The sequence below is a fragment of the Bactrocera tryoni genome, chromosome 4, assembly GCF_016617805.1.
Source record: "Bactrocera tryoni isolate S06 chromosome 4, CSIRO_BtryS06_freeze2, whole genome shotgun sequence".
NCBI lineage: Eukaryota > Metazoa > Arthropoda > Insecta > Diptera > Tephritidae > Bactrocera > Bactrocera tryoni.
This window is the reverse complement of record NC_052502.1, coordinates 40,586,527-40,611,324: the sequence shown is the minus strand read 5'-3', so window position 1 is coordinate 40,611,324 and position 24,798 is coordinate 40,586,527. Positions and strand designations below refer to the sequence as shown.

The following is a 24,798-nucleotide window of genomic DNA, read 5'->3' as shown; positions in this document are numbered from 1 at the left end:
ATTTTGGCCGGCTTCATTACTTACTTACGTTACTGAAACATACCTCCATGGTGTCTAAAGCCAAGCTTTCGCAGCGACACATGAAGACTCGCATGCATTTTGCAAATAAGTACCGTTGTTGGTGCGAAGATTGGCATAAAGTCATTATAAGTGAAGAAAAGAAATTCAATCTAGATGGTCCTGGTAGTTACAAAAGATATTGGAGAGATATACGCCAGGATCGGCGTTCCTGTTTTAAGCGAGGGTTTGGCGGTGGCAGTGTGATAGCATAGGCTGTGTTCTTCAGTCACCTGTGTGCTACATCTCTACCCGAATGAATGCGCAAATGTATGTGGGTCTCCTGGAGAGTGGACGTGGAACGATCGGAATCAAATGCTTGTATGGAAAACTTTCACATTTGACAATGTATCTTCACCAAATTTGTTATAGATTATTTACTAAGGGTTCGGTGCAGCCGAAGTTAACGTTTTTTCTTGTTTGAGCTTAGCTTTATCGCTCCGGAACTCACCTTTTCAGTCTGAATCAACTTTCCACTGCATGCTGTAAGTATACTTACTTATGTTACATACATACATATGTATGCGATGGCTCTAAGTATTCGTTAATTTAAAGACGAAATTTAAATAGTATTTTATTTGGCTTTTATTGATACTTATGTGACTCATCTTTTGATAATGAATTTTAATTTATTAATGGGATTACAATATTTCATACCACCGTTACTCAATATATATATATTTCAAAATCCTTAACATAGCATTGCAACATGTTGTTTGTGTTTTTGTTTTTTGTTTTTTGTTTTTGTTTTTTAACAAATTCAAATTTCTTTATAAACAATAATATTACTAATACCCTGCGCTCATTTTGCTTAATACATACTTGATTTTTCAACGATTCTACTATAATGAATATACATATATATGTGTATGTTTATGTGTGTAAGCCAGATAAAAATGGCGTGCCATACCGTTATATTTGCTAAGTGAATAAGGAAAAAAACGCGCATGGCTGTGTGTGTGTTATGAAGTCTTGGTTTTTTATAAGTGTGTGTGTGTGTGTGTGCGTGTGTGGCGAAAACAATTTTTCATTTTACATATGTATATTATGTATTTGTGTGTGTGCGTGTGTGTAATTCTAGTAAAACCACACTTAATTATTCGAAAAAGTTGCTCACCAACACAACTCAACTACATACACACACGTTAAATGAGTTATATTTGCGTTGAACATACATAATTTAGTAATTAATTACAATCAATTAACATATTTAAATTTAATAAGCGTCTCTTTTGGAAGAATTTATGCTACCCACCGCAATGCATACTTCATTTATCTATGTACATCCATATGTATCTATATACTTACTTATATGTATATATGTATATATGAATAGGTATATGTATGTGCACTTGTACCAGCTGCATTTACATGCACATACACAATGTTTGTATGTGTGTGTGTGGGGGGTTCAGGTTTGTCGCCATGTCTTCGCTAGGTACGTAACTGAGTGGGGGCCTTACGTCTATTTAGAGTCAATCGCTTAACTATTTGTCACTTAAATGCTTACATTTGCATACACGCTAACAACTCTGTACGCCTAAGTATGAGTAGTTTAAGTCTAAACACAAATACCGTAAATTGATTTATGCAATCGCGTAACAAAATTATAGGAAAGTACAAAAGTGTTGAGCATTTACCGCTATTCTCGCTCGCTACTTTCTTTGCAGTTATTGTTTTATTTTGTTTTTTACAATTTCTCCAGCGAGATTTCTGGCTTCCTTAAAGTTAAACATTTTCTATTTAGTTTTAAGTTTAATTGTAAGAGTATATGTATATTTATATACATGTATGCACTTATGTATTTGTTGTTTTGTGTATAATTAATTATTTGTCGCATAGAAACAATTGAGAGGACGGTCATTAAAACTGAACAAATTCTATGTTTGCCTCTGCAGCGGCATTGGAATTAGCTACATACATATAAGTATACTTAACAGCTAACTGTACACACATGCTTAACACGGTACATTGTCTCTTAGTCGCAACTTAATTATGCATATATACATTTACATTTGCTATAACTGTTAATTTGTTAATTATGATTATTTATTTGATTTACTTGAGTACCCTGATATTTCTTATGAGTTTTGATTATTCATTTAGATTAATTGTTCCATAATTAACTCAACTAATTTCATGCCATCTGGTATGATATAATGTATTTTGCACTTAGTAGGTCTTATTAAGTAACTAAGTTCTTCTAATTGCTTTCATTTCGAGTTTTACTAGTTTATCTTTTATTTACGTACGCTATATTACCGGAACCGCTCAAAGAAATCGCCGCAAAAGTCTCGCAGTGGGGCTCATTTTGCTTTGCCATTTTTAAACTCCGAAAGAGAAACCGATTTTCGGTGATTTTTTGAAAATCTGGCAATATCTTTCAGAGGGATGTGGCAATATATTCTCGAATTTGAGATACGGGACGCTTTGCTGGGGCTTCTTTTTGCAGCATCGCATACTTGTACGTATGTATGTACATATGTATCTAAGAAATAAGTTTCATTTGCATAAATTTATTAGACTTAACTAGTGCTGTTATGACAACCAGCGCTTTCATGCTTCAAGTAAGAATTATAGCCTACGAGTATTGATTTATGTATGTATAAAGTTTACAAGCCATTTGGTAAACCGATTTTACAAAATTTCGTTTTGATAATTGTTTTTTATTGTTCAAGGATTCGCCCGTTCTCTAGATATGTGAAACTATCGTTGGTTTGTGTTCGAGTTTATACGAAATTCATTGTAAGTTGGTTTGGTGATATGTTCGACTTGAATAAAAATTGAGAAATGAGGCTAGAAATCTGGCTCGATGATATTCATAATTTTTTTTTACTTTTACTAGCGTGAGAAATTTGATTACCTAATTACTTAAGAAGTTCTATGCTTATGCGCTCTTGGTGTATTACTCTTTTGGAAAATAAGTTATCTTCTTAACATTATAGCGCTATGCTGGGGAAGCACTTTAATTTCCCTCATATGCTTCGTAATGTACATATATATATATACATATGTGTGTACAATATGGTGGATGGTTGTTGGCTAAAGAGCTCCCAGAATGCTAAATAAGGAACAAAACCTGAATATGTTTCTACTATTTGATACGTCAGGCGTTGTATCGAAGAAACTATACCGAAGTTCAAATTGGTGTCGCGCTTCTTTCTTTGTTGGATAAAGTGTTCGATCCCAAAGTTTTCTATAAATAATTGTATTTTATTTCAAGTCTTAAGTTTTAAAAATCAATACAAAAAATTTATATTTTCTTTTAATTAGATAGAAAAACTGGTCTGAAATATGTAAAAGAAAACTTGCTAGGATTGAGCGGATATACTACTTTATTGAGGTATCCGGATATTCATTTACATGTAAATTTCTTTGACAAGAAAAATGGTTACTGCGAGATACTCATCAGAGTAACCACGTACCGAAAACAGCGCATGTGTTTATATTGGCTTAAAAGCGTCTTAATTGAGTCAATTAGCAAATTATTTAGCAAATTGTAAACAAAGTAGAGTACAGCCTAATTGATTATTACTTAAGATGGGAATACATAAACAACTCTCTTCACAAATTTAGCAGAAAGAGGAGAAAGAAAAAATGTTTTCGGTGAGACTTGATTAAAGAGCTTGAAAGCTTTTACGTTGTCTTTGCTCAAAAGCGCACCTTTTGCTCTCTCTCTTTCTATTATACTTACGTATTCGTCCGCCATATTGTACACAGGACAAAATGGAGTATAATGCCAATTTGTTAGCATTTGGGTATATATATTTACAAACTGATTCCGTTAAGCCTAGTTGTGAAATTACCTGATCCACCATTACTCTCTGTACAGCTAGAGGCACTACATTTACTAAGTTCTCTGCTATACATATGAAAATTTTGCACCTGCATATTTATTCCAAATGTAAATATAGCAAATGTAGGCGGCAATTAAGATCGAACAAAAGTTTTCAATTGCATTTGGATATCTTAACTTTTACCTAGAGCTACTCTAAAGTTATTATGATTAGTATATGTATGTGTCTATATTTATAAGTTGTTGTTGTTGAGTTTTTTGCATGTGCGGGTTGTCGTCTATAAAATCGCGAAGTAATGCTTATGACTCTTGTCGCTGCGACGGGCAATGCGTGTATTAGTATAGTTATAGTTTTTGTTATTGCTATTATAATGAAGAAATATTTTGCCCTCTTCCACCGTTATCATTATAAAAATGTATATGTGCTTATTACTTTGCACGTTCGCGTTTACTTTTGCGCAGACTAGTCCGATCAGCGATGATGTTAATCACCCTAAGTGCATGATCTTTTTGAATGCTTTGCGGAACTCTGGGTTGAAGATCGTATAGATGATGGGATTGACGAAGCTGTTGATGTAGCCCAGCCAGGTGGTGAATATGAAGAGGGTGACGCCTGGTCGCCAGCTTATACTCAACATAGCACAGACAGCATCCGAGACATTGCACGTGAAGAATGGCAACCAGCAAACCAGGAAGACACCTGTGAGAAACGGATTAAGGAAGTACTTTTTTATAATTTGTGTTGAAAATTAAACTATTCTCATAAATTTTGTCACAAAATATTGACTAATCCAATCTTGTATATTTAAGACCGTTGAAGGTTATGAGAACTGAGGTTAAGATGTTTCCTAAATAGCGCATAGTGATGGTTTATGCCTTAAGGGGGTATTCTGCTTTAGAAATTTAAAAAAATCGAATTTTTTTTTTATTTTCGAAGCTTAACTATTCAAGAATATGTGTACAAGAGGATTTTTTCAAAATTCAAACTATTTTCGGAGATATAGGCATTTTTCTGACCCGGCATCCAAACTGGTTCGGCCGGAACTAATCGAACAAAAGACTTTACGCGAAACTTTAAACGCGTTTTCTCAAAACTTACTTTTTCGGAACGATACCCACGATTTCTCAGGTTCTACCGGACCGATTTACTTGACATTTTTATAGAGTCTTCTTTATAGGCTTGTCTATGGTTGGAACTAGCCCCAATCCCAAATTTTTATTTTTATTATTTTTAAAAAATTCGAAATAGTCAGAAAAAGTGATCCAAAAAAACTTTTTTCGCCATTTTGTGAAACAAATTTTTCCCACTTTTAGGTAGTTCCGGCCATTGCGACATTATTCTGGATTAATAATCTTTTTTTTTTTGGTTTCAGATAACTTGGAGGGTTCAAATCATGGGTATGGTCACGTGGAAATTTTTAGAGACCACCCACTTCGTCAGCTCATAATTTTTGAAATTGTTTACTTTTTTTGTTTTTAATTTTTTACTGTACTCTTCTAAAATTAACAAATAACTAATAAAAAAATGGATGGTAAAAATATTAATTGCTTTTTTTACGACACTTTAAGAATTACCTGAAATTCATGCTTCTAGACCAGAATACCCCCTTAATAAAAAGGATTGATATTTCAGTTCAACGCGCAATTTTCTGCAATGGGTCGAAGTTGTAAGAAAGCGTAGCTGTCTAAAAAAATGTTTTTAATCTTAATTAAACCTCGTTTTCGATCTTTTCATGCAATAGACTAAGCGAACAAGAACATGGCTGAAATTGTTATCTCACGGGTTATACAATTCTTTTTATAGTTTTTCGAAGACTGATTGATAAAAAATGTTAGCAGGCAATTAGAATAAGAAAACATTATCTTTCGAAGTAGTAAAAATGGAGAGTTCATGTTTCTGACTAATCTTTAAATTTATTGTTAACATACATATAACGGTTTAAAGAGTGAATGTATTTGTCTGAACCTGGTTAATGAAGGTAGTGTCAGAATTTAATTTAAGGCATAAACATTCTCAACAATTAGAGCTCATAAAAGATTTGTCACAATTGGTTGACAATGATGAATCTCGGCAACTAGAAATATAAACAAAATAACACGACTGTGCCTTAAATCCATCACTTAGGTCACGAGTTGCCAAACCGCATAACAACTGCAAGCGATTCTAAAAATGAATTAAAAATATTTTTGAATAAAACCCAACGTTAATCCTGACCAACTTGTGAAACGGACAATAACAGTTATTTCATTGTAACTATTTGGAATGTAACTGTTTCATTTTAAACATTCCTTGTGATCCCTTCCATAGCAACCTTCAATTAATTACGCAGAGTACAACAATACAGCCGCATAACTAAGTTTAGCTGGACGTCAACTTTTGACAGTATTCGGTTAAAAATCGCTTGGCTAGTTTTGTCTTATTTGTAGACGTGCTCAACTTATCGGTACTTACCCAGAACGATGGCGAGAGTTTTGGTGGCTTTCTGCTCTTTCTTCGCCGACGACTTTTCGCGCTTTTTCTTCGAAGCTTTGTGTACTTTGTATATTGTGAACCTGCCGCCAGCCAATTTCCGCAGCCGAACAAATAGTGAGCAGCGACCACCGAGTGCGGACAGAAACAGTCGAAAATGTCAGTTGACAGTGGGAAGTAGCCGTAGGCGACATAGACCGCAGCGCATTGAAATGAAGGAAAGAGAAAAAGTGTTGCGTATTAAATTTTATACAGAGCAAAAGGGAAAAGTGCTATGAGGAACAGCGAGATCCGAGATACCCGCCTTGTGTATGGAAGAGAACAGCGGTAAATTGGAGATTTATGCAAAAAGGTGTTAAAACAGCTTGTGTGCTTGCTAAACTTTTAATTGTGCAGTGCTTGGTAGCCAGCGGCTATGCCAAATACTCAACGGCAAGCAAAAGCTGCAGCCATGCTGTGTTGGGTATAACCGCTGGCTGGCGTATTTTACCAGCGTATGTTTTATCGTCACTACACTGAACTAAGTGACTACGACTTACCTCGAGGCCTGCGAGTTTTTCTTGTCCTTACGCGAAGAGCTCTTCGACGCTGCTGAAAGTGTGGAATCGTTGCGTGCCAGTGTAATTGGTTCTTGGACCCCGCAGCGGACGAAGGACAGCGGCTTCATCGCAACACTGTGGGCACGCAGTTATCGGCGTAGAGTTTATACATATGTACATATATACAGGGCCGGCATCGAAAAAAATATTACAGGTAAGTTGGGAGAAAATGCAAATGTAAACTTAATCGCTAATAAATTCAAGAAACTCTCAACGCAACTCAATTCAAACCATACAAAATTTATGCCATTAATTTATACTTTGACAATAATCTATTAGTTGCGGATTGAACGCATGAGGAACCACTACGGGCAGGGTTATGGGTGGATGTATAATACTAAGTACTGTGGTGGAGAGGTCAGCGGTGCGGCTTACCTGAGGGAGGGCTCCCGTTTGATGGGTGAATCACCAGTAGCGGTGTTGCGTCTACTGCTGCTCACACTGGACCGTTTGTATGTCCCACTAGGCTCCGGGCTATCCGGCGGCGACGAATCGGCGGCTGCGCCTGCAAGGACATCGTCAACGTTTGAGGGTGCATAACCAGAATCATGATTACCATTTGGATCGGCCACCACAAGTTGTGGTGGACTGCTGATCTGCGCAACAACACTGCGGGATGACAACGCAAATGGATGACCGTGAAGCGCGGCGTGGTGATGTGATTTCGATTGGATTTTTACGATTTTTCATTTTAATATTTTTCCAGCGCATTTTTAATTTATGTTGACATTGTGGATGTGGCGACGATGCGTGTTTGTGGTATTTCCAGATGGATAGCGGTGTGCAAAATGAAAAACGGGAAAATAACAAAAAATATTTATAAGATGTATGCAGATGGCTGTGTAATTGGAGGGTTGGCAGCGTTATGAAATTTTTTTCCTGACTAAATATACACCTTCTCACATTACCTAATGCCAACCATGTTTCCATGTGAATTTGATAGCGTAAATTGTTTTAGAGCACAGGGAAGGAAGATTTGCCAAAAGCTATTGGAGTCTTGAGGTCTAGTGTTTTGTTAGGATGTTTTAAAGCCAACACGTTGGATAATATCTGAGAAAACATTAACTTTTGTTCCCTCATTTTTTTCTTAATATTAAGTAATATGCATCTGGTAACGAAAGGACTTAACAAGACTACGCTAATAATATTTGAGACAAGTTTAATAATGAATAAGTTATCAGTAAAAGAAGCTGTGAATCATATTACTTATATGAGCCTTTAGTTTTACGGGTCGAAATTGTCATAATCGCGATTTTCGGTATTTTCGCAAATTTCCAAATTTAAACATATTTTTTGTTGAGTTTTCACACACTTTTTTCTCATAAGAAATTGTATAAAAGCAAGTGGCAAACTCGTAATTTCTTTTGAATTTATCAGTAATCACAATTGGCCCCAGGAAGCAGTCGAGTTTTTCATTTATCCACTACTAATTATCCTGCTTTTGTCTCTCCATCGCATTGTAATTTATTTTACATTTTGAAGGATTTTTTTTGTAGCTCTCTTTCATTACTTATTACTGCGCTTTATGTGTGTTTGTAATTAACTAGTGTCTGTTGAAGTGTTATTGTTGTTGGCGCTTTGTCACTTACATGCCAGTCTCCTCCACTACGGTGGCTAGCATAAATTCTGTGGATTTGTCATTGACGATGACATGGCAATCGTCGATGTCCGGCGATATGGCACCACCGCCGGGCTCCTCCTCTTCCTCGTTTGACCCCGACGCAGTGTTCGTCGCCGGCTCGTCAGGAATTATGCGGACCGCGTGCCTGTCGCTGCCCAGCGCCGTTTCGGCCAGCCGGCGCGTTTGTGCTACATTCTCAATGACGCTGCCACCCGTCAGCTCCGATAGGTGCGGCCTTCGCGCGGCGCGTTGCTTCTTGGCTCGCATATTCAGTGCCTATTGTTTGAAGATAAGCGTACGTAAAAGAGAAGACAAATAGAGACAATGTTAAAGTCGTAAATTAATCCGGAATGGGTGTTAAAAACAAATAGAAAAAGTATGTAGGGAAAGTATTGTTGTTTTAAAAATAAATAGAAATTAAGTAATTACCCTGAAAATATTCCAGTATAGGAAAACCATTATTGTACAGGGAATGTAGAAACTGCTTAACGAAGAGCAAAGAATGAACAAACTGTTGTAGAATATACAAAGTTGCGGAACGCGATCAGGTGTGTTGTTGAGGCCCAAAACTATTGGTAGACCGATAGCCGCTGAAATTGCCCAGGCGAATAGGATAGTCAGGCAAACACGTGGACTGTTCCGGTGTTTCGCATATTCTATGGGTCTCGTCACAGCAATATACCTGAAATAAAGAGATATAATAACGATAAGACTTCTATTTTAGATTGACTAAATGCGGACACTTTTTTTAATGTTTTCATAAGCTTCACATTGCGGAATTATTTTTATCTTGTGCTATATGCGATTGGTACAACTGTACACGCAAAGTTACGGTATTGCTGTACAAGATGGTCATTAGGGAGCGATAGTTGAAGGGGGCCAGGGGCACCAAGGTAAAATTATTTAAATTGTGGAGAAAAAAGTTTGAAAGCGGAAATTAAACAAAGGTATTACCTAAACACAAAAAACACGCAGCCCTATTTACTTTGTGGTGTGTGTGCTCGCGACGGATAGTGAAAGATCGTTGGGTGTGAAGAATACCCAAGATTGGTAGTATTGATCTATGCTCGGAAGTGTGTACTGATAATGTTAAGTCTGCTGAGAAATTCAGCCCAACTCTAAGAAAATAAGCTACAGAAAGTCAAATTTTTTTAACTTCATTGCCATTGTTTGTTATTTGCCCCACGGAAATGTTATGAAAAGCATTATATTGTGAGGCCAAGCTTAGCCATTCGGCTTGCCAGTCACGCCATTTTGGTCTACTCCTTATTCATTCTTCTGTTTTTGCTGCGTTGTCACTCTTTCCTTCTCAGCTCTCTCAGAACTATAGCGCACCAAACTCTCACAATATTCCACACTAGTTTCGGTGTCGCTCAGCACTAGAAGTGATTGGCTCACCTTGGCCAATAGCGCTCTTCTATTTTGGCTTGGTCCACCAATGTTTTTGGAGTACCACTCACGTCAAGTGGTATCCTTGCCTCCAACGCGGGCGTTCCTAAGATGCTGCTCTGATGCTCTTAATCGAGTTTTTATCAATATTGCTCAACTCATTTACTTGTAAGCTTATAGCCACGGCAATGTCCTCTTTAGTTGTAATTTCGTCGATATCACATATTTCTACTGTGACCTTGTGAGTTAGAGCTTTTATCTGCGCATTTTCTCCGAGAAATTAACCTATTTCGGTTCTGAAGACCCTCGTGCTCTTCATTTGTGCCTGTTTGGGCTCAACAGAATTTAGGTTTTGGCCATCTTTCTGATCTTTGCCACATTGTTTCTGCAAGGTATTATTTTTCGTGACAGTTCTTATGATGACGCTATATGACATGTTCCCAGTTTTTCCTATGATTATAGCATCGGTCGAGATGGCGGCTTACGTGGTGTCTTCTTTTGGCTTACGTTTGACCGCAATGCAACCATATTGTTTTCCCATTTCTTTCTATTTACCTTTGACGGGGTTACCGATCTTTAATTCCTTGTTCAGGGAACTTTAGTTTTGTTCGGCCCTTTCTTATGGGTTATTTTATTTTTCGTGGGCGGTGTTCTTTGCTTTTGCTGTACTTCTTCGCTAGTCTTATGTGGTGTATTTGCAGTGGTTGTCATCAGGAGAAAACTTTGTCGTCCTTCCTCATTTGCATGTAACTTTACTATCACACCGATGAGATCTCTCATGGTGCTGCTGATATATTTTTTAATCGCATCCAAAATTCAGCTATATCTTACTGGTTTTATTTCTTGTGTTATTGTCCATATGTTTCTTTTTGCCAGCGCATCGTGTGCTGGGTAATTTTCACGGAAAATATGACAGACGGCGCCCGGAGCTTCTTGACCAGGACCCACAGGACTAGGTAGAGCCCGCTCAGATCACCCTCTCCATCCCGCCAGCAGAGAAGTCGCTGTCGACAGTTTGAGGGACACCCACTGCAGTATATAAAAAAGTAAACACACGCTGAGCAGGAAGCCGCCCATTGTGGGTCTACCTGCCTAGATTTTTATTGTTCATTATGTCTTTACACGATGATGAGGTGGACAAGTTTTTCTATGAGGCGGTTTGGACTCGCCACAGTCGACAGGAGATTCAACAGATCTGCTAGCTTCTATACCGCATCCTCCATCCCTGCCACTCATCGTCGGGGTTAGCTTATTCATATTAATTTACTTCGCATTTGACTTGCTACTAGAGGCCGTTTCCCCGTTAGCTTAGAACCACTGTATTTACTACATTTGGTTCCGTATGATTTTTTCGTGTTCCCCAAACTGAAATTGCCGCTCCGTGGAACTCGTTTTAGTCGATGGAAGAGATAAAACAAAATTCGCTGAAGGAACTGAAGGCCATGCTAATAAAAAGTGTTTCGAGCACTGGAAAAATTACATCTGGTAGCGATTACTTTGAAAGTGCAAAATATGTATTAATGGAATATTTTGCGTTTTACAATTTCCGGGTACTTTGTGGAGCAACAAGTTTTTTAGGTTTCAAAGTTTTTAGTTATCGTTTATTTACTCGGAAAGTGACATTTTGTTTACCAATTATACGCTTTTCGGCTTTATAATTTGTAATTCTAATACCTCTGGGCATTCCTACAACAATTTAATGCAAAGAAATCACACGAAATTAAACCAAGTACTCGGGTACTGAGTTCGTATTGACTTACAAGGTAGAATATGCAAGTATTTAGCTCTTAAGGCATTTCATCATGCGAAAATACAAATAAAAAGGAGCTAAAAATTACGTGCCTGCGTATGCGGTTTCCGAGTGAAAAATTACAAAATGCGAGAATTTTTGTTTAATTCTAGCATGCAAATCTTGTACATGCGTAACTATATCCTAAGGGTCAGGCTGACGTCGAGTAGAATGTGAAAACATGGAGAATGTATTTAATTTCCTTTTCAGCTTTTTTCCTCTTCTTTTTTGTGATTTGAAATATATGAATATATTCGTCACTTTGTTTCCCTTTCGTTGGATTTAATTAAATTTTGATTGATTACAATTTGCTAGAAGGCATTTAAGCTTGCAAGCGTTCGCTGATGCGAATGTGCGTACTGTCGGAGCGGAATATTTGAAATAAAGTGCTCTTCTGTCACAACTCTGTAGCAGTTGTGCCGAACTGAAAAGCCAAGGGTGGAGACGTGGAATGCTCAACTGACGTGTATACGCCGGGCTCCTTGATTTCAGCAATGCGTAAGCCTGCCTTTAGAGTCACCATTATTGTCATCTTTACGCAAAACTCTCGAGTCCCATGTACAAGTAGATGCCGCCGACTGAAGCGTTCACGGTTCGGCTTTCGTAACGCTGCAAGCGGCTTTGCCACGCAGTACAACACCATTTGCATGCCGCCTTTGAGTGACGAAGGAATAATGAAATACAAATTTAATTTGTGTACCCTGAGTTGTGAAAAGTGAATGCTGCGCAGCTAAAAGCATACAATTGCAAACGGGGCGAAGAATCGCCCCACACTCGACACTGGGATGCCGGCACCTTTGTTGTAACTACTCACTGACGGGCCTAGGACTTAATGACATTTATTGTTAAGAACGAAGGCGTTTTCTCGTTACAAAATATGTGTAGGAAAGGGAAAAATCAGAGTAAAACGCGCTCATCTATATAAAAGAAACTATCAGATATTTATGGATCTGAATTTCTCAAATCCACTTATTTCTAGTTGAAGGTCAGTTATTGTACAATCAGGTCAAACATGTATGTGGGTTACTATAACCACTTTCATCAATAATGAGAAGCGTGAGCTGACTTGTGTGTTGAACAGCTATGAATTTCTCGTCAACTTAAAAGCTCATCTGGTCATCTGGTCATCTGGTCATCTGACTAGTCATGCATTAGAAAGAAAGCAGAATAATCACGCTTATTGATCTAAAAAACGCTTTGTTGCTCGAGTATGACTCGGGACTTACTCGATCGATATGCGACTCCCGTGTCCATTGGATGATTTGCAACCAGGAGGTAAATTCGGCTGTATTATAACGGAGCCTTCCCAACACCGGGTCGCCTTGGGAAGGAACGGTTACGGTTTTTATTGCGTCAAGGGGCTCTGGCGCGGCGAATCGTTGTGTTGACATCTACACAAATGGGACGTTTTCCAAGCTTTTTTAGAGCTGAAGTTTTTACTATATGACAGTGCGAAGAACTCAATCTCCACCCCAAATATCGCAACCAGGGTATCGCCATTCTTAGCGACAGTCATGCGGTACTAAAAGCGATCTTAGCATAAGGGATTAAATCGCTTTTAGTAGAGGAGTGCATATCAAGGCTGAACCGTCTATCAGTGTGCAACCGGGTACCATCGCAGTGGGGTCCTGCACTCTTAAGGAGCTGCTCCTCACGGAGGAGAGAGTGGAGAGAGAACAGCACTGTCAACAGGCGGCAGGAATGCGCTATGCCAAGCTGCTTCTAGGAGGGTGCAATCTCTCAAGGTTTAAGGAAATAATCAACCTCTCTTGTGACAAATTCCGCCTCCTTGTCGCACTCTAAATAGCGCGCTGCAGGCTCAGGAAGCACTTGTCCAACATGGGCATAGTCTCTTGCGGTTCTGCGACATGGAACAGGAAACCCCAGCACACCTAATTTGGGATTGTCCAGCAATTTGTAGAATCAGGCTTAAAGCCCTAAGTACCGTCTTCGAGGACAGGGATCACATCAGCTCAGTAGCACCCAGCCGACTCCTGGAATTATTCAGTATACTGGACCTTGGTGACCATATGTGATATGGGAGAGGGCATAATAGATTCTAGATCGCAATGCAATACCTAATTATTAAGTATCTATCAATTTTTAATTCCACTTGATTATTTCACTTACTTTCCACTATACAAATCAAGAACCCATCAATGTATCCGGATAAAAACGACTATCACTTTATGACCAAAAATTGTTCAATTCGGACTAAAGCTATTCCAGCACACAGATATCGAACATGCTTACCTCAGTTTCTATTGCGAACTTTTTATCGAAAATATCGAAAATATTTTTCGTTAAACTTTTTTCCAATTGTCGAGACAAATAACTTTGACAATTTTTATCCGATCGGCTTCAAATTTTGATATTATCTTAATTCGATTCCTTATAATATGTAGGAAAATTTCTTTGTTGTTTTGAATTTTCTTTATCTCCAGTTTTTTACGAAATTATTGACAAAGAATTTAATTTTTCTCTTCAAATGCCCGTAGTATTTGAAGGAACAAATATTTTCAAATTTCCTTTGGTACCTCTAAGGGTATTCTCATGCAGATTAAATACGTTCGCGCTGCAAAAAATTAATCAATCTACAGCTGAATATTATATAGTAATGCCAAAAATAAATAAAGTCGGGTTACTACTACTTTGTCTCCCAGATGATGTTGAATTCCGAGTGACTGTCTGTAACTTGAGTAAAAGTTGAGATAATCTCGTTCGGTGGCGTTAAAGTGAGGACGAGTTCGTAGATGGTAAAAGAGGGTTTTAAATGAGCCGGTGTAAAATAAAAATATGGGATGGATCCATATCTCAGGATTTACTTGACCGAGTGAACGTTTTCTTTCCTAAATGTGCTCCTCCGTGCCTAAAATGGATAAACTTGAGTGAAAACTTGCCATGTCCCTCTATGTAATTAATATCAGGATTTTCAAATATCTGGTTGACTTTATTTTTTTCTTCGGTCTTTTTTTACGAGTTTTTTCCTTCAACTGGTCCAAAAGGCTTCAATAATATTCAGAGTTAATTGTTTTACCAGTTTGCAAGTAATCCACAAAAAAAATTTCTCTTGCATCCCAAAAAACTGATGCTATAACCTTCTTGGCCGATTTCCGGACACGAACATGTTTCGAAGCCGAACAACCAGGTTCAGACAACTCTCTACCCTCTTGTTTTGATTTAGGATCATGGTGATAGACCCAAGTCTCATCCATAGTGTCATCACTCGATGCACAAAATCCACTTTATCCTTTTTAAAACACTCCAAATGTTGCTGAGGAAGTCGCATTCGAATGTGTTTTTGTTCCATTGTTAGCGAATGCGGCACCCATTGTGCACACAGCCTTTTAAAACCCAAAATTTCACTAAAAGTATGTCTCACACTGCCTAATGAGATGTGTAAAGCTTCTACTGAATCTCTCTCGGTCAATCGACGATCTTTCAAAACCATATACTGTATTTTGGCTATGATTTCTGATGTTGATGCGCGTTTTGAACGTCTTTCACGTGGATCGTCTTCAAGGCTCATACGACCACGTTTAAATTCAGCAGCTCATCCTTCTAATGTTCTAATTGTAAGTGAATAATCATTATACACTTTTAACATTCGTTAGTGGATTTCGTTTGGTGCTACACCTTCCAAAAATTAGAATTTTATCACTGCAAGATATTCAATTTTTTCCATTGTAAAAAAATACTTTGACAGGGCGACAATAAATGGCTTGTAAAAAAAGAATGAAATTACAGATTGAAATGAAACTTCACATACGTTCATACGAAGAGTGAAGCAACAAAACAGAATGGGCTAGTAGCCACGCCCTCTCTTATCGAAGGATAAAACTTATTGAACAACCTGGTAGATAAAAGCGGATCAATACTACACCTATCTTTCATTATAGCTAATAAAAGATTTTCAAACTTCCGGTTGGCCTTATGCTGTACAAATTGGTCAATATGTAAGATATCGTTACAAAATTAACTGAACGCCTAAGAGTAGATATATGTATGTACTTTAGTTTAGTGCCGAAAATAAGAGAAGATGTATCATGCTACATATAGTAATTACCGTTATTCTAACAAACAAATTATATTAATCTCACATCCCTAATATCATCAATTGCAATCTCCTGGTTAACCTTTTGCACATCAACTCAATATATAAAAATTGGATTCTTCGCTTAAGTCTATGTCAGATAAATCTCATTTAAGATTGCTTTTAATATAAATTTCGCTGACGGAAAAACTAACTAAAAACTAATTGAGCCTATAATCTAAAATTTAACTTAATGAAATACAAAATTTTATTTTAATTAACTCACAATTTCGTCAAATAATTAATGGTTGATTCTTTCGCAACATTTTTCAAGTTGAAGTTTTGCCAACACTTGAATGTATTTTAGCGTCTTTGATCCTTGCAAGTTGCACCTTGACATAACTTTCTTATAGTAGTTTCTTTAATAATGACACTCGACTTTAATATCTCAAGATATTCGGTTCCAAATAAAATAATTTAAGGCTAAGGCTTCAAAGTCCAATTTTAGATGAACTATATCTAGTTTGAGAAATTCTGTCAGTATTAAGTGATAAAATTGGTACGAGTATTTATGCAATAAACGACGACTTAGTGGAAACCTCTTCATGCTTAAACCATATAAAATCAATTAACAGCGAAAGTGCAGTTTTAAAACTTCAGCTGAAATTATTTTTGCGTAAGGAAACCCTCGAATGTCAATACTTTGTTTGTTAGGTATAAAAAACTAGTCTGATAAATCGGTTAATTTTCATTGGACGTTAAACTGGAGTGATCCTTGCTTCTAAAAATCTTCAAATATCGCACAGCAGTTATATAGTATATAGTAAACTTCACTTACCGATCTATCGATATCGCCACTAGATTGAATATCGATGATGTTGAACATATCACATCCATAGCTATATAAAAATCACATATGAACCCCGGAAGATCCCAACGTCCTCTATTCACCTATAAGAAGATAAGTTATTGTATAATTAAATATGCAAGATTTTGATGCGAGTAAATTAATAATAATCTAATAATCCTTTTTCATCAAAATTAAATTTCTTATATTTCTAGTACTAATATACTTGGAACATAACAATTAATTTAGCAGAGTAATATTAAGGCATATACATATGTATCTTCATATGTAGACATACCTCTTTAACATATTAACACATAATTACAAAAACTCCTATGTATTTACTTAGGCATAAACTTATAATATATGATGGAATAACTAACACTGTGTCCATTAAGTACAAGTATACCGAGATATGTCCGAAAACTCCAACCGTGCGTTTCATATGAGTGGACTAAATCTGGCACTAGCCTTTCCAGCGTCGGTTTTCTCCAAACAATACCAAGTCTAGAGTTAGTACCCAATTGGTCCTCGTTACGGGTTTATCTATATACATTATTGACCTGATGGAATCCCAACAATAGTGTCTATTTTCGTCAAAACATAGGACATAGGTCGCTGATTGACGGGCGCACCAAAAATACAAGAACTTGATTTTGATCGTTCAGTTGGCATAACAGCTTTATTTAAAAAGTTTTCCATATAAGGACATGATTCTGATCATTCAGTTAGCATGGCAGCTATATGCAAAAGCGTTCCGAGAGAAAATATTAGGTCGATATCTCGAAAATGAGGAACTAGTTGGCATATATACAGACAGACTGACGAGTAGACTTAGCTTGTAACGCTTGTCAGTTATGTACATATATACAAACTATATAGGGTCTCCGACCTTTCTTCTGGGCGTTCCAAAACTTCTCGCATATCGTTGAAACACATAATATTCTCTGCCCAATTGGACTGCCCAGTAAAAGAGTATATACCATAATTTACAGAGCGCCACTTAAAAGCAACTGTCCAATTTATGGGGCGCACTAAATTGGGGAGCACAGCGCGGCGATGCGGTTTGAAATATTGTCGGTTTTCTTGTGAAACACACTGTCGTTAATTTATGTATAACCAAATGACCTCTCATATTTGCCTGATAACAGCGTAATTACATTATTGTTGCAAGCGTTTATTTGCGTGTCCGCGCGTGTTTAAATGTAATGACGTGTATTTAGCTGTACAAATAATACTAAATGGAAGATTTATTGCCTCATTCGAGCCTGTTCAACAAATTATGGCATTCATTTTGCGAGACGTGTGTAAACAAGTATGTGTAAATGATGTTAGTTTAATTTTCTTATCACTGCCTCTAACTGCAAACGGTGCCACTTGGACCGGCTTATGCGAAGCAACGGCCTAAGGTACTTCTTAAAAAAGAGATAGAGGGCTAGAAAAAAGAACGAAATACGTGGTGAGGTGGTATTTAAGCTCAGTATCAAAAGTATTCATGTTAAGTTTGTTCCGGAACTTTTTTTTACTATTTAAAAGTATTTTGTTTTGCATTTCTTATGAGTTTTTTGGATAAGGTTAGGTTATACTGGCTGACACTCACGCTGTACATAGATTTACAGGTTCTTTGTAATCGAGCTGAAGGTTCAGTTTGATACTAGCTCAAGTTTACGTCGTGAAGGATGCCAACGCTTTTTCCAAAGTTTAACAGAGGCTTGATCTACATAATTCTGATAGCTTAACCAGTCTTTTGAATTGTGACGCTGTGATGCCACCTGTAACTATGTAATGCTGTCTTTTCGAGACTATGTGTGTAAAAAGCATGTTTCATTGAGCATGATTTTGACGATCCTGCAAGCTCTTAAGTCATTCTCTGCCTTTTCAGAATTTTCATTGTATATTGTTTTTAGCGATTTTCGTAATTTCTGCACTGTTCTTGGAACACAGGCTGCCACTTTCAGCCTTCCTACTTCTAAGAGTATTCTTTGCCACAATGCTGTGTAAGATTATTTCTTTAATTGCCGCTTGGCCATCGACGTACAAACTTATATATTAATGTTCTTTATGTCGTTTCCAGCGTTACTAACAATCTCGGCAGCTTTTTGCAAGTTCAAGAGAACAATTGGAGTCTTTTTTTCCTTACTTCCAGAATGAATTTTCAAACTAAGGCCTTTCTTAAGGGCTCTAGGCAGGACAAATGCCTATAAATGAATGCTTAGCCCGCTACATTAATTTCATTCCTTACCATTTGCGATTTCTTCGACTCTGGTAACGAACTCAACGGGTCGCATAGTAAAAACAGTAAAATATAATTTTATGCTCCTCATTATGCATTGGATGCTTAACTCATTTCAGAAAATTACGAGAGCTTTAGCGAAATTCATTTCTCCTGAACAAATAATGCAGTGCTTTGTCAGTGAGAGTCCGTTTGCGAATCACATTTTTATTGTTAATGTCCGTCTATTATTATTGTGCGCTGACAAACTGGCTGTCAGTGCTATGGAAAGCTGAGAAAAGCTGAATGTTTGCAGAACTTTTATCACATAACAATTGCTCGCACAGCTTGCCTACGCCGATTCCCACTAGGAAAAGCTGAAACTTGTGAAACAGATTTCAATAAGGAGATAAAGTGGCCACCAAACGCATTGACGAACTGACATTTTGCATGATTGTAGAGCGTTCCTTCCGCATAGAAACACTGTCGGAGTTAGGATTTTATATAATTTATAGTTTTTAGACCCCAATGTTAAGCGGTGCTAACTGTGACTGTTTATTAGATTGCCCAAATATTTAGTTTACCTTACTGGACCTTTTAATGCTGTTAGCACTCTTGTTGTTATTGTATATTTTAATGTTACTCTGACGAAATGGCAGTCATAAACTCATTGCTTCGTGCTGTACTTGAAAGCTTTTTACGTATCATTAACGCTGAAATATCGTCTGCTGAGTGTGGTGGCTATACATAATATATATCCGGGGTGTACTACGGAGTTGTTGTAGATCAAAAAAGCATAAATTTTCTATCATAATGGTTAACTTAACTCTTCTACACTTAAGCGTTTACAATTGCGTGTTGGCAGAGTAGTATACTTACAGTAGCGCGCTTGAATGACTGGTCGGCAGTGATACTTTCCCTGAAAGAGACTTAACGGTAATATGCCAAGGAAAATGCTGTCCTATTCGCAACACCATCCCCCATCTTGAGACCCAGCCTTCATTATTGGATAATATTTGACCGGATAGACAACCTACAGCATGCAGTGAAAAAAAAATAGTTGTCGTAGCTGAGAGTGTACACGAAGACCGCGGAGAGTCGATTCGGCGCCGTTCGCACCAACTCGGACTAACGTATGCCGCATTTTACTTCAAGATCTTAAACTGAAAGCGTACAAAATACAGCTTGTGCAAGAGCTGAAGTCGATCGACCTTCCCAAACGACATTGCTGCGCTCTATAAGCTCTTGAAAAGTTCCAAGACGATCCGACGTTTTCGAGCTAAATTTTGTTCAACGATGAGCCTCATTTCTGGCTCAATGGTTATGTAAATGTTATTGGTGTGGTTTGTGGGCCGGTGGAATTATCGGCGGTGCCGTAAGAAAACTAAATCATATTTCATAATAATGAATTTGACCTATGTAGGTTAGTATATTGATTCGATAAAAGTAACTGCGACGGTTATTACAATTTGCGGTTGCTGAGTAACTGTAGTATGATACTACGTATACATATATTCATAAATATGTAATGAAACACAACGGCCAGTGAACGGTCGCTTATTATGTCTTCCGCTGCTTATTCCGCGAAGGAAAAGATGTAAAATAATAAAATGGGAACAATAACGCCGTTAAAAGATGGTTGTAAAATCTGCTTTAAACATTTTGTTATTTAGTATTCGTCCTTTGTTACAACCTTTCTTTGTTACAACGAGCATATACCATGCATATGAATGAATATGCTTACATACATATGAACAAGCATTTACTATGTATGTATATGAGCTAGGTATACGGGGTAGCCTATTTACCAGGGCGCCACGGCTCGCGATCTCGCTGTGCTGATACAGCCTCATTTCATATGGAAAATAAATCTGACCCCAGTGTGATATTAAAGCGATTCTTACATTAAAAATACAGCACATAATGTGATTTTAAGCGCATAAGAATTGTAATCGCTGCAATAACATTACCAGCATTAAATGTGCATATCAATGTGCTCTATGAATATTCATATTTTTTATTCTTATGAGGCAAAAATGAGATAATTCGCAAATAATGCATGTATTCACAACAACTACTAATCAAATATACTATATAATTTATAAATGTTTAGTATAAAGAAGTTTTATCGGTGCTGAGTTCTTAATTTTGCTAATTTTGAAAAGTTGTCCACGATTTTGGTTCTTACGAATTGGAAGAATATATTTATATAATATTTTAATAATATAATGGGTTGTGAAAAAAGTCTTGCGGTATTTTTATTGAATTTTTTTTTATTGAAATTGAAATGAATTTTTGATGACTCATGCCCAGTTCTTGACCGATGCTACGGCTGCTACTATGCCGGTCTCTTTCGACCAATTCAGCGATTTTATCGCAATTTTCGACAACAGGCCTTCCGGAGCGTGGCGCATCTTGGACCACCTCTACACCAGAACGAAAACGTTGAAACCATCGTTGTGTGGTGGAAATGGAAACTGTATCGGGTCCATAAGCTGCACAAACTTTATTGGCGGCTTGAGATGCATTTTTGCCTTTATCGTAGGAGTACTGTAAAATATGCCGTATTTTGCTCCATGTTTGCGACGCTATAACTCACGAACGACTTAAAAAAAACGACAAACAATGAAACACGTGTTAGCGTGTGAAATGAGCTTTCCAAAAAGGTATAGCATGACCCGATGCGACGAATAAAACTAGAACTACGCGCTTTCATCGCCAACTAGCGAAAATACCGCAAGACTTTTTTGACAACCTATTATGTTATTCGGTTATAGCCGAATTTAAAGCTCTTTACTTGTTTACTTGGCCCATTAGCCTCTCCTCCTTCTTGCCGTGGCTGAACAGTCGGAAATGCCCACACACTTTGACTTCCTACCGGATCACTTGAATCATGGAGTCCCAAAACCAAACTCTGTTGGTTGGAGAGCGGCAGTGAGCTTCTATACGGATGGGTCAAAGCTTGAAGATTGGGACAGGGGTTTACTGTCAGCAGCTCTCTATAAACTGCAGCTTCAGACGTCCTGACTATTGCAGTGCTTTCCAAGCCGGATCAGACCTCTTAAGGTTACAGCAGATTTACCGCTCCAGAGTGCAACCTCCTTCAGAGAAGTGACCATCCACTCAGATAGCAGGGCGGCGATACTAGCTTTGAACTCATTAACAGTGCATTCAGGGTTGGTCAAGGAGTGTCTAACCTCGTTATTAATAGCATCAAGTATCTTAGTGATGAGGCTGGTATGGGAATCACAGGCAATTGTAAGGCTGAACGACTAGCAAGTAAAGGCATCCTAGAACTGCTATCAGCAGGATGGGAGCGTGTCGGTGCTTCCTTATCCTTTTGTATTCTACTACTAGATCACTGGGTCACTATCGGTACATGCGCTGTCGCAAAATCCTTTCGCCCAAGATCGATCCCAAGAAATCTAGTGCTCTCTTTATCCTCAGTAAGACTAGACCCCAGTTGTGGAGGTTTTAACAAGCCATTGCTCTATTGACGTCCATCTGTAAGGCTGGGAATTTTAACAGTCGCCATCTGCAGAAGTTGTATGGAAGAAGACGAGGTGGAAGCAATTCAAAATTTCAGTTTTGACTTTCCCGCGTTTGGGAGTTCAAAGCTTAAAGACTTGGGAGCAAATACCTTCAGATATTATATCGAACTGGCGGGTATGGAATTTAAACACCTGTGCAAAATTTGTATTCGTACTAAGCGTTTCACTTATTTATAAGTTCGAACACAGGAGTTCATCATTTTTATGGCCTCACAAAGGTTTACTTATAGCAGTCCACGTGCGATCTCTCTAGATCAACTATCTAACCTAGCCTACATGTTACTTTCTCCTTCATATTTGGTCTATGTGTTTTATGAAGTGCTTCTTATTAAAAAGTTGCACAAGTCGGTCTCAAAGAAAATGAGTAAAGACATTTCAAGCTTCCAACCGATAAAGATCGAAAATATTGCTCAACTTTCTTTCCAATAATCCTATTCTGAATAAATAAAATATTAAGTGTAATCGGAAAGCCAATCGTAGGTAGGCGTGGCAATACAACAATATTAACAAAATATTACGCCTATAATATACATATGTTGCATGCCACAAACAACTTGTATATATGTATGTATATATTAGCATATTATTACATTTAGTACATACACTACATAATATTTTTAAGCGTGAGTTATCTTGCAGCCTGAAGGCATGCCACTTCACACTTCCGGCAGTCATGTCCATATGCTTGTATATTACATGCATGTATTAAATGTATATATGTATGTGCGCAGGAGTATGGACATTCGAAGCAATAACCTCATATGCTGGAATGTAACATAAAAATGTTTTTACATACAATTTCCAAGCCAAAGTAGCCATACTCCTACAAAAATATGAATCTTTGGAGATGTAGTGTGTATGTGTGTGTGTCGAAATGTCCGTCATGCAAGGCAACACTATGTAAATGCAAATATTAAATATGAATATGATGTCATCAGGTGTTAAACATGGAGAAGCTAAGTGTTGGTGTCGAATGTCAAGATTCTCGATGAACGACGAAACGATTTCGTCTAAGTGTTGTTCTATCTAGCGTTGCAGAGTACTCTGACTAACTGACGAGAGCCCGTTTGTATACATACCTTTGTTTGATAAGCGCTACATACATGTATGTAAATACAAATATACTATATATGGTCTATATTCCGAAGTTATGGAAATACCTGAGTGCCATGCCGGGTACAAGGGAAATACTATTCATAGGTGTCTCTTGATTCCTTCTAACTGTAACAAAATAAGCATTTAAATGAAAAAGAAAACCAGAAATAACGTTATTATAACTAGAATACCCACCTACCTAGAATAATCTCTACAAAAGCAAATAAGAGATTGTACCATTACCTTGGATGTCATCATACCAAATTTTGTGAAGATATCTCTACAAATAAAGTTTTTATTAAATTATTTAATTCTATTCTTCAAACCTATATCGTCCCTCAAAGTAATCCATAATCTTTGGCCCCAATACACTTGTTCCAACGTTATTCTCAATTCTCGGAAAAAGTTGTTAAAGACAATTTCCGAATAGTTTTCACTTGATTCCTTCTAACCGTGAACATCTTCAAGTATTTCAAAACGAAAAGAGCAGTAACGTTATAACTAGAATACCCTACAAAAAGCAAATAAGAGATTGTGAAGCTATATCGTCCCCTCAAAGTAATCCGCCTTGGCCCCAATACACTTGTTCCAACGTTATTCTCAATTCTCGAAAAAGTTGTTAAAAACAATTTCCGGAATAGTTTTCAATGCGCGGTAGCAATTCACCTGTATCTAGCATCTTCAATTTTTTCATAAATCCATGCTTCCCCTGACGTTTGTCGTCGAGCTTTTCTGAATAGGCTTCAGAAGTCAAACACGAGCTAAATCAGAAGTATGTAGTTAGGACACCATTTGCTTCAAGCAAACAACGTATAACATTAATCCCCAGTAATCTTATGTTGACATGCTCTGGCCGGTCGGCAGGAATTCGGAGTGTACAAACCCTCTGTAACGCGAAGAAAGCTGTTATTGACATAACCTTTGCGATTTTTGTACTCATGCTTGAGGTGGTTTTTTCGGCCTCGGCTCACAAATGATGATTATTTCATCACTGCCGGTCATACCATCCTAGAAAAAAATATTTTGACGAAGAGGTTTTTCGCGCGAAAATTATATTTAAAAGCCTTCTATTATTTTGCAAACATTTGTCTATATTAGCTTGCCCCTTTTTGAATGCTTCTTCTTAAACAAAAATTTATTCGAATTTCATCTTCCCATCTGCCATATTTTACCATTTTGAAACGATAAACTCACTTGTTAGAGCCGATATCAAACTCGGACAAGAGACCTAACATCTTTCAGTCTTTGACAATTTATTGACCGAACTCCTGCTGTTTATAAATTTGCTGAATGACAGTTCGGAGTATTGTTCACAAGTGTACAAAAGCGTTTTGCAAAA

At 37.4% G+C, this 24,798-nt stretch overlaps 1 protein-coding gene and 1 long non-coding RNA gene across 4 annotated transcripts in view; one reads left to right on the top strand and one right to left on the bottom strand.

The window, feature by feature from the left end:
- Positions 1-915: 915 nt before the first annotated feature.
- Positions 916-24,798, bottom strand: part of LOC120775325 (dopamine D2-like receptor) — a 25,106-nt gene continuing 1,223 nt past the window's right edge. Inside the window, exons 2-10 of one of the 3 annotated variants that reach the window (XM_040105466.1) lie at positions 21,722-21,725; positions 16,593-16,705; positions 8,973-9,225; positions 8,512-8,819; positions 7,479-7,531; positions 7,298-7,427; positions 6,863-6,997; positions 6,306-6,406; positions 916-4,553 (exon numbers count right to left, since the gene is read on the bottom strand). In XM_040105466.1, coding sequence (XP_039961400.1) covers positions 4,342-4,553; positions 6,306-6,406; positions 6,863-6,997; positions 7,298-7,427; positions 7,479-7,531; positions 8,512-8,819; positions 8,973-9,225; positions 16,593-16,651 — 1,251 coding nt within the window. In that variant the 5' untranslated portion in view covers positions 16,652-16,705; positions 21,722-21,725 and the 3' untranslated portion in view covers positions 916-4,341. Of the gene's footprint in view, positions 4,554-6,305; positions 6,407-6,862; positions 6,998-7,297; positions 7,532-8,511; positions 8,820-8,972; positions 9,226-16,592; positions 16,706-21,721; positions 21,726-24,798 lie in introns of all 3 variants that reach the window. The other 2 variants (XM_040105465.1, XM_040105468.1) reach the window with 2 other exon arrangements.
- On the top strand, positions 7,045-8,494 carry LOC120775326. Its single transcript, XR_005705316.1, has 3 exons — positions 7,045-7,076; positions 7,202-7,572; positions 7,629-8,494. It is a non-coding gene; the product is annotated as an uncharacterized LOC120775326 (long non-coding RNA).